General features: G+C 40.4%; 1 protein-coding gene across 5 annotated transcripts in view; it reads right to left on the bottom strand.

The window, feature by feature from the left end:
- The window catches only part of UMAD1 (UBAP1-MVB12-associated (UMA) domain containing 1), a 36,915-nt gene that overhangs the window by 15,203 nt on the left and 8,881 nt on the right, over positions 1–12,831 (bottom strand). For all 5 annotated transcript variants that reach the window (XM_028751408.2, XM_028751409.2, XM_028751410.2 and 2 more), the window contains exon 4: positions 2,299–2,360. In XM_028751408.2, coding sequence (XP_028607241.2) covers positions 2,299–2,360 — 62 coding nt within the window. The remainder of the gene's footprint in view (positions 1–2,298; positions 2,361–12,831) is intronic.

Here is a 12,831-nt window from a genome sequence, read left to right as displayed (position 1 = left end):
GCTGTTTCCACCTCTCCCAGCAATAGGTAATTTCTGCTATAAATTTCTGATATCTCTCATAAGTATCTATAATGAGGTTTTGGTTACAAAAGCATGGGAAGATTTGAATCAGTATTAGTATATAGATGACTTGTTTGTTTATTTAAACCAATCATCTCCCATCCATGAGTGTTTCTACTCTGAGGATAGCTTACATTATTAAATCAACAAAGTAAGAAATTTAAAGACACAGGGTTGTATCCAATGAAGTCATCCCATTATGCAAGTTGTTTTAGTTTTAAGTTGCTTTAACCATGGGTTGCCTCCAACCTGAAACAATTAAAATAGTAAATATAAACATAGAACACCTTTCAGCATACATTAAACACAAATCATTTAAAAAAGAACTATTAAAAGACATCAGAGCAGGTGTTAGAAAAGCCTACCTGGAGAGAGTTTCAGAAGAAAGTAGGTTCTATGTGTGACCAAAATCTGCTACCTGGAGACAAATTTCACTATACCATAAGCCACAGCTGCTACAGTAGCATTTCATCTGTGCTATAAATGTATGTATAAATATATTTATAAATGTATGCCACCTGAATCTTTATATTCTAATATTTTTCATTGACTATGTCATTATACTTAGCTAAAAGAGACAATATAGTGGCCACAATACAAATGAAGACATATATTATGTTTACAGATATGAATGGGAATTAAAGGACATACACAACTTAGTCATATTCAGAGCAGACCCACTGAGAAGAAAAAACAGCCACACCAATGATTTAAGTAACTTAAATCTATGGATTTCAATGGGTTTATTATGGATGGAACTAACACTGGATACCATCCAAAATGTGCAACCACAATTTTCTTTCATATTTTTACTACAGCAATTAGTAATGAAGAAACAAGCCATTTTCAAAGTCACTAGCAGCTTGCCTCTTTGGCAGCGAGTGCTACTGCAATGAACTAAAAAGTAAAGTGTTTGCAACACACACAGTTCCTTTTTCTGAACTCATTACAGTGGTACCTTGGGTTACATATGCTTCAGGTTACATACGCTTTAGCTTACTGACTCCGCTAACCCAGAAATAGTACCTCGGGTTAAAAACTTTGCTTCAGGATGAGAACAGAAATTGTGCTCTGGCGGTACGGCAGCAGTGGGAGGCCCCATTAGCTAAAGTGGTGCTTCAGGTTAAGAACAGTTTCAGGTTAAGAATGGACCTCCGGAACAAATTAAGTACTTAACCCGAGGTACCACTGTAGTTATATTAATTAGTACTACAAATCTGAATAACATAACTTTTTACTGAACCAGATCTATTATAGGGATATACTGATTACAAGCAATGGACATCATATGTCCATAAAAGTAGATTAGCAACAGCTAGGAAGCAAAGAAAGAAGCACCTCTAATCCAATGGTATGCTCCACTATCCTGCAAAATGACTTACGGTTTTGGCCAGTGAAACTGTCTTGACACCATAAAATCTAGTCGTTAACAGTACTACTCTTGCATATTTGTGTGCCTCCCATGAACACACACTTTCATATAAATGCTAGTTTAAAAGGGTTGTCTCCAACTAAGTATACCCAAAGTAGACCTACTAAAATGAATGAAGCTAAGTATGTCATGCCCATTGGATGACTAAGCAAGTTGTGCTCAGTGAATCTATTCTGAGTAGGACTAACATTGGCTACAACATTAAGTAGTTAAATAAAGCAATTATCTAAAAACTAAATCAAGTATACTGGCTTGCATATAGCACTTGTAGCATTTATTCTTTTACACATTAATTTTCAATGCTTTGTGTACTTTAAATCTTCTAGAAGTCTTTTATGTTTGAGCCTGGTAAGGCTATGTTTCCAGTTTATTCTCATCAGCAGTAAATGTTTAATAGATCACTGCAAGTAAGGGAAGAAGTCTGGCAAGATGAAGTAGGAGGGTATATACCATGTAACTTCATCCACCTAACAGAAAGCGATGATGTGAAGTTATGATGTGGGCTGGACTACAGAAACATAGGAACCTCCTCCCTTTCATAATAAAGTCCTGCCTCACTCCACAATATTGACAGAACTATGGTTGGGCTCCATCCTGAGTGTGGCCAGATTTGCAACTTGTGCCAGATGCTTTTGCTGCTCATAGAAAAAGTCAGCCTCCTCTGCATGCCTTACAGTGCTTGAGAAAAAAGAATTACATTTTTGAAATCTTATCTAAATACAGAAAACCACAGCTGATGTTTAGTAACTCCTGCTAACACCAACCATATCCTTTTATCAGACAGAGTTAAAAGAGGGATTTCTGACCTGTGTAGTCTGGTCACCCTCAGGTCCTGAAGACTCATTGCTTTCTTCATTCACTGTATTGCCTAGAAGACACAATGCAAGAGATTTGTGTTATTGGTCCCTTTCGTGAATGCAACATCACTTACAATGTAAAAGTTTGCAGTTTGCTTCCCCACCAAAACCCAGCCCAAATCAAGACATCTAACACTGAAATTAACAGGCAGTAAAATGTTCAAGAAACAGCTGAAAAAATGAGACGTGTTCCATGTGCTTCAGCAAACTTCTTATTCTGCAAAATGTTTCTCATAAATAGTTTCCTCATCACAAACTACTTCCCTCTCTTCTTATTGGAAACATTTTAAAAATCGGTTATAAAATACAAACTTGTTTATAAAAACATAGGTATTGTTCAACAAAAGGGCACATCATGTCACACTGCATTTCAGTAGAGAGCTGTCGTGTTTGCAAATTTTAACATCAAAGATGTTCTGCATTATAATGAAGATACTTCTGATGCACTGAGAAATTCACTGAAAAGGAGAGATCAAGCATTTTCAAATTTTCTGGTCTACTATGTTGAACCATGTTTACGTAATTATTAGTAGAGGTAGCATAGTTGTGGCCGACTGAGACCTCTGAATGGGTTCCTATTTCCTTCCTACTGTGAAATCTCATTTGTACTGTTTCGCTTGTGATCTTGCTATGCTGCCAAACTAGATATCCTTCACAACAACTTCTAAAATTAGGACTCACACAAAGCTAGAAGAAAGAGACACCACAACGATAACCAGCAACTGTTTTTGAATGCGGTTATCATTACTTTCAACCTTCTCATGCTGCCTGAAAAAAACGTAGGGTTGAATGCTTGTTAATACAGAAGTCACACCTCTTGGGACACTGAAAACATGAAGCCCAAGCTCATCGTGATGATGGCCTTACCTGTTGTACATATACTTGAGGACACACAATGTGGTTAAGATGACACCATCCTTGTAGCTTCAAGTGGAACAGAGGGCTAGCACACATTCTATCTTTGATTCTGACAAAAGATGCTTTTGGTGTGATAAAAGCAAGCCAGATGAACATCTGCAGGAGACTATACTAAACAGGGTGTTCTGAAAAACTGTGTCACCATGAGCCTCCTGAAGGGCAACAGAAACATTTGTTTTCCTGACAAGGGCAGCGAATGCAGGCTATTCTATTGGCCACTTCTTTAGAAGCAAGGCTAGCCAATTAAAGGAAAGGAGTAGGTGCAAAGACATAAAAAGCCCACCAGAGGCGGCCACAGGGAAACCAAAAGCTCAAAAATGTTGCAACTATTTGTCTAATGACCGCCCCCCTGACCCAAAGTGACATCTCATGATTAGAGATAACCACCCACCCAGAGTCTTCTCCAGACTTGGAGCTGTATTGTTATGTGTACATGGCAGATTTAGCAAAATATTAAAATTCAAGATATGCATGAAGCTTAACAGAGTCAGAATGCTTAGTACTAGCAGGTTCAGGCCTATTTTCTCTCCTTCCTCGCCTGCCCCTAAGTTATCATGTTGTTCTGCAACATATGCTTGGGAGAGCACTCCAGGCTTTATGTGGAAAACAGGCAAGTCTCATAAAATAACACAAAAGTACTACATTATCAAGCTGTTTCAAAATCTAGCCATTTGCTCTGTGCAATCCACACACAAGGTTATTTTGACATCAAAACTCCCAAGGAACTCTACATCTAGAGATCTACCCAACAGTCTCTCCCCAAACTGAAGACAAAAGTCTGGAGCCCAGCGGAATCAAACTAGGGCATGTTTCTCATTAGAATTCCATGTTTCAGTAGGTGAGAAGAGCACAGACACATTGGTCCAAAGCATTCCATTAAAAAGTACAAATGACATTTTTGCTAATGGACCCATATCCTCAAATGGATCAAAGCAAAACAAAAATAAAATAACATTGATCTTCCAGTTCCATTCCAAAAGCCCTGAAAGGCCTGTCTACTGATATAGTGCTATGAGTTAAGAACAGATGGAAGTGAAGATAAAAGCATTTTAAATATTTCAGATTGTGGTGGCAACCAATCTAAGTATATTTTTAAAGCTGAGTTTGCACCTGGCACCACTGGCAAAAAAAATTGAACATGTGGAACAGGCAGCATGATGGCAGCCCAAGGCAGTCCAACAGTTGTGCATATACAAAGAATGCGAAGTTAAGGCCCTGGGCAAGAAGAGGAGACACTCGAGTCAAAAACATTTGTGTTCCAAATCTGAGAGTCAAAAGATACTGCTCCTCATGCAAAAGTGTTCATTTGCAAAGAACAATTCTGGAGGGCAGCTTGTCATGTAAAACAAAAGTTTTTATTTTTAGCCTGATGAAAGCTAAGCTTAGAAAGATGCCAGACTCCTCCTGCACACACATAAAAGAGAGAGAGAACCTGAACTGTCAATTTATACATGCTTTCTGATATTTGCCAAGTTATTATTCTACAGTACTGGGCAACCTTAATTTCATTACTGAATCCTGTAAAACATAAGAGCCCCAAGTCCAAACAAATTGCAGATACAAAGACCCAGGAGCTTGAGGAGAAACTGTCAAGTGCATGCTCCTTTCATGCCCTTCAAACCCATGTGCTGAGTGGCGACAGCCCAGTTACATAGTTGTTTCCTGTGGGGGAAGCACCTGCAGGGCTGTGCTTTCTTCTGGTATGAAAGCACCCGTTTTGCGTCAGTTATAAGACTCACTCCGGGCCGTTAGAGAGCAGGGGAGCTTGTGTAAGCTTCCATCCCTAATGGGAAGTGGGAAGGAACTGGGGTGCAAGTGTGCTTGTGTGTGTGTGTAAAGCGGGCCATCAAAAAGCACTGCACCCAGCACTTCCCATTTCCTATCAGTCCCTTTCACCTCCTTCCTTCCTGTTATCCCTCTCCCCTCTTTCCTTCCTTGCCTGGCAACTTTCCATACTACAACCTTGCTCTCTTTAACCAACTCCTGCTCTTGCAGGTGCTTGTGGGCAGCTGCTGCTGATAGCTGAAAGGCAACAGCGTGGCCGGGAGACAGACAGAGGCCCACCTGAAAGCCATTCCCAGCCCACAGCTTGATAATTCATACGGGTTTCTGCAATCCCAGTTGTAAAGACTTCCGAGCACCAGGAAGAAGCTGGTTTTCTGAAGCAGTGGTTCCCAAACTTTTTCAAGCCACTGCCCCCTTAGTTCTATAATCTCATCTCCAGTGTCCCCTAGAATCGTGGTTTGCACAACCCACTAAGGAAGACAGTAACACAGTAACAAAATTTGATAGTGATTTGCACCTGCCTGCCTCTTAGCGCCTCCCCTAGGTAATCCCACTGCCCCCCTCATGGTGCCCACTTTGGGAACCCACTGTATTGAAGTCTAGCAATACATAAACAAATTGAGAAAAGTGTATCTTTCTCAGATCTTTTTATGCTATTGCATAGGCATCAATTATTTTGCCATAAGACTTCAAACCAATATATTCTCATCTACATATCTATCCTTTCAAGTTCTGGTTGAGCTTAAAAAGAAGTGTTAAAACCTCCATTCTGCAGCAGAGAATACTTAGCAGCACCCTTTTTTTGAAAACAAACAAACAAGGTTTTCATTCTGCCATCTGAATTTGGTTTAGCAACATTAAGGTTGGGCAACATTAAGGGACTACTTCACTTCTCAGAAGTTCCATATTATTATTATTATTTTAATTTTGCTTTCATGTACATGTTGAATTATGCTGCAGCTGCCTCGCTACTGACCACTTCTGTCCTGAAAAACTGTAGTAGAGGACTGTGAAGGTCTTGATTAAAAAGCAAAATGTTAATGTGAGACAGGACAAACCGGGTGCAGCTGCTCCATTTCACTGAACAAGCACCTCTTCTCCATTCAGCTGTGAAGAATGGCACCGACTGTAAATTGTTCTCTGCTGATAGGTTCCACAGGAAACGCAAAACTACACTACTTTCAACTTTTCAAAGCCATTGATATTTTAAAAGAGGGTCCTCAATATACAGGGGATCGGGGTATGTGTGTGTGCTATGCTTTGTTGGTCTTCAGCCTTCAGTTTTGATCTTAAAATTTCCCCCTCTGCATGCAAAGCCACATCCACACAGAGAGCAACAGTTTGTGATAATTTGCCAGATGTGTTAGACAGGCAGAATCATTCTAATTTCAAGCAGAAAATACCCTTCACCGGTTTAAGTCAAGAGACAGACTAGATGCACACCACAAGATTTGTCTTTCCCGAAACGCAACAGGCGAAACCCCCAACTTTAAATAATTTAACCATATGTAATCCTGCTGACTGCTATAGTGCAACTCAATCGTAAGTCATCACTGGATTATCCTTAAAAGAGAAGATACCCACACCCACTGTAATCATCTGATAAGATTAGGTCCACCTTTTCTGGACATTTGTGCAGGTGGAACTGTGGCATTTGTGATCATGTACACATTTGTGATCACATAAACAGAATCATTTCAAGGGCAGGAAGGGATAATAAGTCAAAAGGGGCCCTATTTTGCTTGGGCTGGCAAAAGGGAGAGGCTGTAGCTTGGTGGTGGAGTATCTGCTTTGCATGCATAAGATCCCATGTTCAATTCCCTGCATCTTCAGGTAGAGCTGGGCGATATCCTTTTCTACTGCTGCCAGTCAGCTAGGTTGTCCAATGGCCTGCATATAAAGCAGCTTCCTATATTCCTATACTGGTCCATCGTTGAACTGTGGACATACATTCTATGCTGGTAAATTTATCTGGTTTCTGGCATTTCACTGACAATCTTCACTGAACACACTGCATTTTTTATGCTTGCTGATATCACAAGACTCCAGCGATACTTGTAGTTTTTGTTCAGGGCACATTTGGGAAAGGCAGAGGAAGCCCAGGTCAGGACAACACAAGCTTTGCTGTGGATCTGTGAAAGCTGTGAGGCTATCCAGAATATGTTTACATTACTAGTGAGGGTGGAGCGGAAAAAACAGAAGGAAATCTACTGCAGGGTTCAAGATTATTGTTACATAGTTGAGAGCAAGATAGTTCCTCACTGTATCATTGTTTTTTATTGTTGATGTTTAAGTGTGTTTTTAATATTTTGTTCTGAGCCGCCCAGAGTGGCTGGGGCAATCCAGTCAGATGGGCAGCTTATAAATAATAAAATTATTAATATTCTCATCAATAACCATTATACTGGGGGGGGAGTTTCCTTCCCCGCTGCCCTAAAACTCCCCACACCCCCCAATAACAAATGAGATCAGCATTCTGTCTCCCTCTTCACTTATGAAATACTTATTCAGTGATCCATTTGAGTGTTCTTAATCTGCAGCAGTGGATTGTTCAAGGTCACCTACCTTTTGCTTTACGGAGGAGAGAAAATCCTGCCCCTATACCAGATCACAATCTCAATTTTGTGCATTCCAGAAATACTTAGCAGAGAGAGAGGGTGTCATGCACAGCATTACCAAGACCCATTGGGGTGGAGTGGTAGAAGGAGACAAACATTAACAAACCAATGTTAAAGTATTGTTTTTTCCTACTATGGGCCTTTTTTTGGTGGTGGGGGGGTTCCCACATTGCTTATCTACTTCAGCCTCCCTTTATCATCACTTCTTTAGCTCTTAATCATGCTCAGCAACAATGCCAGTCCCCTTGTCAGACACATTGGCTGTGATTCAAAGAGCTACATTAGGTGCGCCCGAGGGCTCAGACGAGACCAGTATAATTTTGCAGGACTTTTTTTCTCGTTGAAGAGCTGACCATCATGCTGTATCAGAAATGGCTTTTTAGAATAGCACTTGAGTTTCAGAAGTGGTTTGCCCCATGGTGTGGGGTGAGGCACTGTCTCAGAAAATGCCCAAAGACCCCCTGGAGATACAGAACTGGGGATGCCCTGCTTTGGATCCCAGGCATTATGTACGGAAAGGAACAGATTACTAACCCATTCTTTCCAGGGTTCTGTAATTTCAAAGAGGTCAAAAATAAAGTAAAACCCCTAAGAGTTTTAGGTTATCTTTGAGCTTTGCAAGTACTTAGTTTTGGGTTCTATCCTAGTTTTACCCCTGCACATTGATCCAGTAGAGGCTTACAGCACTGAAACTGGGAGAGAGGTGGGTTTTGGCAATTCACCTTCCAAATCTGCACTAGAGGGCTGGGGGGCATTCTAAATAGCTTGGGAATTGATGCAGGAGGACAAATGGCTTAAAATCATCCCTGTTCCAGTTGCACCAACAGAAGCTTCTACTGAACCAGAGAGCTTCCATCAACAGAAGGACCTTTTGTATACAGCTGGGATAGCCAACGTGGGGCCCTCTACACATGTTGTTGGACCCCTTACCATTAGAAATGTTGGCTGGGGCTGGTAGGTGTTGTAGTCCAACAACATCTGGAAGGCACAGCGTTGGCTTAGAGACTAAGAATCATGCTTGATCTCATGGAACTATCTTGACAAATATCAGCAAAGAAAAATGAATCATCTGGCTGTCAGATGCATCAGCAAGAAAAAACACACACCAGAATTGGGAAGCAAATGTGGCTTGTTTGCTATGATCTTGAAAGCCAACCAGAATTTGGAATGGTGCGTTTTCCATTCAGGTGGCATTCAGGCTTCTACACTCAAAGGGAGCGGGATATGGAAAGAGATGGGAGATGTTTTTATGTTGCATTTTTATGTTGTGAACTGCCCTGAGATCTGCAGATAAAGGGTGGTAGACAAATAAAATAAAATAAAATAAATATTCAGCTCACACCCGGCAGATCCAGCTATTTGCATAGAGACCAAAGTGGTTTACAAGTGCTGGGAACCCTAACTGACCACAGTTCAATAATGTTGCTTATTTGAGATATACACCAAAACATTGAGAAATTCTTAACAAAGCCCTTTAGACTTTCAGTTGACACAGTCAGCAGAGATGCAAGGTCATGTCACATAAGGTCTTAGCATGTAGGTCATATGCATGATGAAGCAAGAACAGAGCTTTGGACTTGCATGCCGTTTCTCTACACATACAGAGCTTACAATGGGAACAAAAATCCATGAAGCTCAGTGCTTACAAACCTGGACATCACACATGCAATCCACCCTACCACTGTTGTGTGAGTTGGCCTACCCATGCAGGAATTTCCACTTGTGGCTCCCACTTCACATGCAAGTTTTTCTATTTGGTGAATGAAGACATGCAACCTTAGCATTTCTCCCGGGTGTAACTGCACTTCTTACACACTAGAACCACGTGTGAAACCAGCACTTAAAATAGTTAGGTATAAATATAAACCGACAAATGGCTGAAATCCATAAACAGCCTAAGGGCTTGTGCTCACCCAGTGGCTTTTTAATTTTTACTTCTCGAGTGGCAGATCCCCATCAACAGTCATAAACAGCTTTTGCAGCGCTGAGAACCCACTGTTCAAAAATAATTAAAAGTCCAAAGTGCCCTTGCATATGAGCATGGGTGGTATTCCTTTGGATCCTGGCCTAAATAAACACAAGATGTCAATGATACATGTACATGGCTCATGGAAACGGTACACAGCAGTTCTGACATCTTCACAAGGCCATTGCTCCATTTTCTTTTTCACCAAGCCTTGAACTCTTTCCTGAGTACTTAACAGAACTAAAAAAACAACAACTTACTGAAAGCCATTTTGGGTGGAGAAACGAGGTTTGTATGTGTGGTTATTTCAACTGATATTACCAGTCTCTTCATTTCAAGGACTGATACGAAGCTTTAAACAAAGCAAAAGCAAACCAACTTCAGAGGAACTAGTAAATGGCAGACATGCCAACATCTAATACAGAAGTCACCAACCTTTTTGGACCAGTGGGCATATTTCAAATCTTAAGAGTCCTGTGGGTGCTAGTCACAAAATGGCCACTATGGCATATCACAAAGTTAGACAGCCCAGTCATGGTGAAGCTTTTCACATAATTGTATTTCCATGCTAGAAAAGGATGGACCTGTTGAATGTCTGCCTACCATACAGCTGTTGAAGACACAAGAAATGCCAACCCTAAACCAAAGCCAAAGCTGCTCCATTAAACACAAATAGAACTTTCTTTCTGGGATGGCTAGAGCCTTTTTAAAACAAGCTCAGAGTTGGGGGTTCCTGCCCCAGGGAACCAATGAAGCTTTTCGGAGGCATCATGGAGCCTGCTGGGCTGCCTCCAATATAATATATATTGTCTCATGCATTGCTTCAGTATAAGATGCAAAAATACCACCTGCATTTTGTTGAACAATGCTGTGCTGTTTCCCCATCTCAGAAATTTACAGTTACCCTAGAAAACAAATTGCACCTCTACTGTCCTTTTCTAATTATGCAGCGCTTCTGTTTTAACTTAACCTTTCACACGTTTCCCATTCCTTTGTATTTCATGGCAACCTATTTGAATGAACAAGCATTTGTGTCTAATATTAATTTGCCCTATAGAACAGATCCAACTGCCCTGTTTCCAAGCGAATTATTTGCATAACCAACACATGTACAAAATTAAATATAGAGGACTTCTGTTGAAAAGCATTTGGAAACACCAATTATTCCAACATGCAATAGCCAGGATTTTTAAATCAGAAGACTCTGCTGATATTCCATCTGCACTGGCTCCCATTTTGCTTTTGAGCTCAGTTCAAAATGTTGGTTATTACTTCTAAAGCCATAAATGCCTTAGGACTAAGTCGCTTGATGTATCTTCTACGATCCTGCCTGCCCACTGATCTATGACGGTATCGTCTGAACTGTTGTTCCTTGTCTCATCACCATCAGAAGTGGTGAAAGGGTCTTCTCAGTTGTGGCTTCGAGGCTTTGAAAGCCCGGCACTGAGAGATCAAATCGGCCTTTAAATACCAGATCAAAAGATTTCTGTTTCGGTAGAACTGGCTGCCTCTTAAATTCTGCTGCTACTTATTTGTTCTAATACTGGAATATCTGTGCTGTTCTTAAGTTTCTTGTAGAATGCCTTGCCATCTCTCTGTTGTTAGCTACCCTGCGGGTCTCATTCTTGAGCTCGAAAAGGAGGGTTTAAATATTTTAATAATAAATTAAAGAAGGCTTCAGGGATCAACTGTAGGGTGGCGTGTAAAACTGGTATTTTTGGAATATATATCTTAAAACTGGTATTTAAAGCATATCGCAATTCACTTGCAGGTTTTTGTTTTTCTGAAAAATATATAAGATAGATCAAATTACACCAAGTTATTGAGGTGAAGTGCCTTGGGTTTTTAAATTTTAATTCTATCAATATTTAATTGTTTTTTAATTTTTCTGTGTTTTTAGCGATTCTTGTTTTTCTCTATAAGCTGCCGAGTCCCAACAGGGAAAAAGGTGGGGTATAAATAAATACATAACAATAATAATAATTTAAAAGAAATGAGCAACAAATCTGTAGGCCTGCAAACCAAATGGTTGCTTTCTTTCCTCACCTGCCCTTTGAATCAGCTTAACTTGACAACTGTTCATCAAGACTTCTGTCCACAAGTAAAACAGGAATCTAGGAAAGGTTTATATGCTTGCTTCCTCGGGAACTAGATAACCACCAACCAATTCCAAAGGCCAAATATTATAGAAGGGAGGGTCTCTCCCCCCCCCCCCCCCACAATCCACATCCAACACTCTTCTCTTGGTGAACCTGATGTCTTAAAAGAGTTGGCAGTAAAGTGCTGCAGTCAGATTAATGCTGTGATCACAAGCCAAATCCATAGAACATCATGTGATAAACCGAAAAACAATCTAGAATCCTAGATGAAAGTGCTCACCCTTCAGTCAGATGCACTATATACTGATCTTTCCAACCTTATGATTGTATTCATGATTTGAGGGAACAGTAAATAAAATCCTCAATATGGGAAGTATTCCTGATACACTATTTATGTTTTGTTATCTATAAGAGTAATGAGGTAAGCCAGAAGTCATTTGCTAGCACATAGTCAATAAACAAAGGATTTTTCTTTTTTGAGTATTCCCACAAAGTGGTTTTCAACATCAACTTCAGCATTCTTGGATCCTTCCCAATATATACTTGCCCTTCACAACTCCTGAAGCAGTCTACGGCCAGTAGTCTTTCACTCTGCAAAAAATCTGAACTGTACAGGTCAAACACCAACACTGTGCAAGCCCGAACAAGAACAAACTAGTGACTGCAGATGGTTAGAATCCAATTCTGTACCTGACAATGCAGTATTTGGCCAAGGTCATAACTCTTGAAGTTACTGTACACTAGGCAAAGCAATGCTTGCAATGTTAATCCAGGAAGTCTTCAACATTGGTAGTTGCTGCTAGACAGGGATCCAAAACCAGGTGTCTGTGTAGATTGCAGAGACCCCAATGGCTTGAACTTATAGACCCTCAGTGCTGTTATTATTAACCTATGTGAAACCAAAGCTCAGCTGCCATTTAGCATTGGGGGGAAGGACTGAACTGTCAGAATAGCTTTAAGTTTTGGTGACTTTCAAACAGAAGGTGAGTGAGACCCTCTTAAAATAAAATTCAAGAAAATTGGCCAACGTATACAGAACTATTAACAGAGGTGGAAAAAGGGTTAAAGTTGAAAGAATATGAGGAAGACTCATTTT

Source organism: Podarcis muralis, chromosome 12 (assembly GCF_964188315.1).
Source record: "Podarcis muralis chromosome 12, rPodMur119.hap1.1, whole genome shotgun sequence".
In the NCBI taxonomy this organism is placed as follows: Eukaryota; Metazoa; Chordata; class Lepidosauria; order Squamata; family Lacertidae; genus Podarcis; species Podarcis muralis.
The sequence above is the reverse complement of the archived record's forward strand: the minus strand, read 5'-3'. Positions and strand labels throughout refer to the sequence as shown.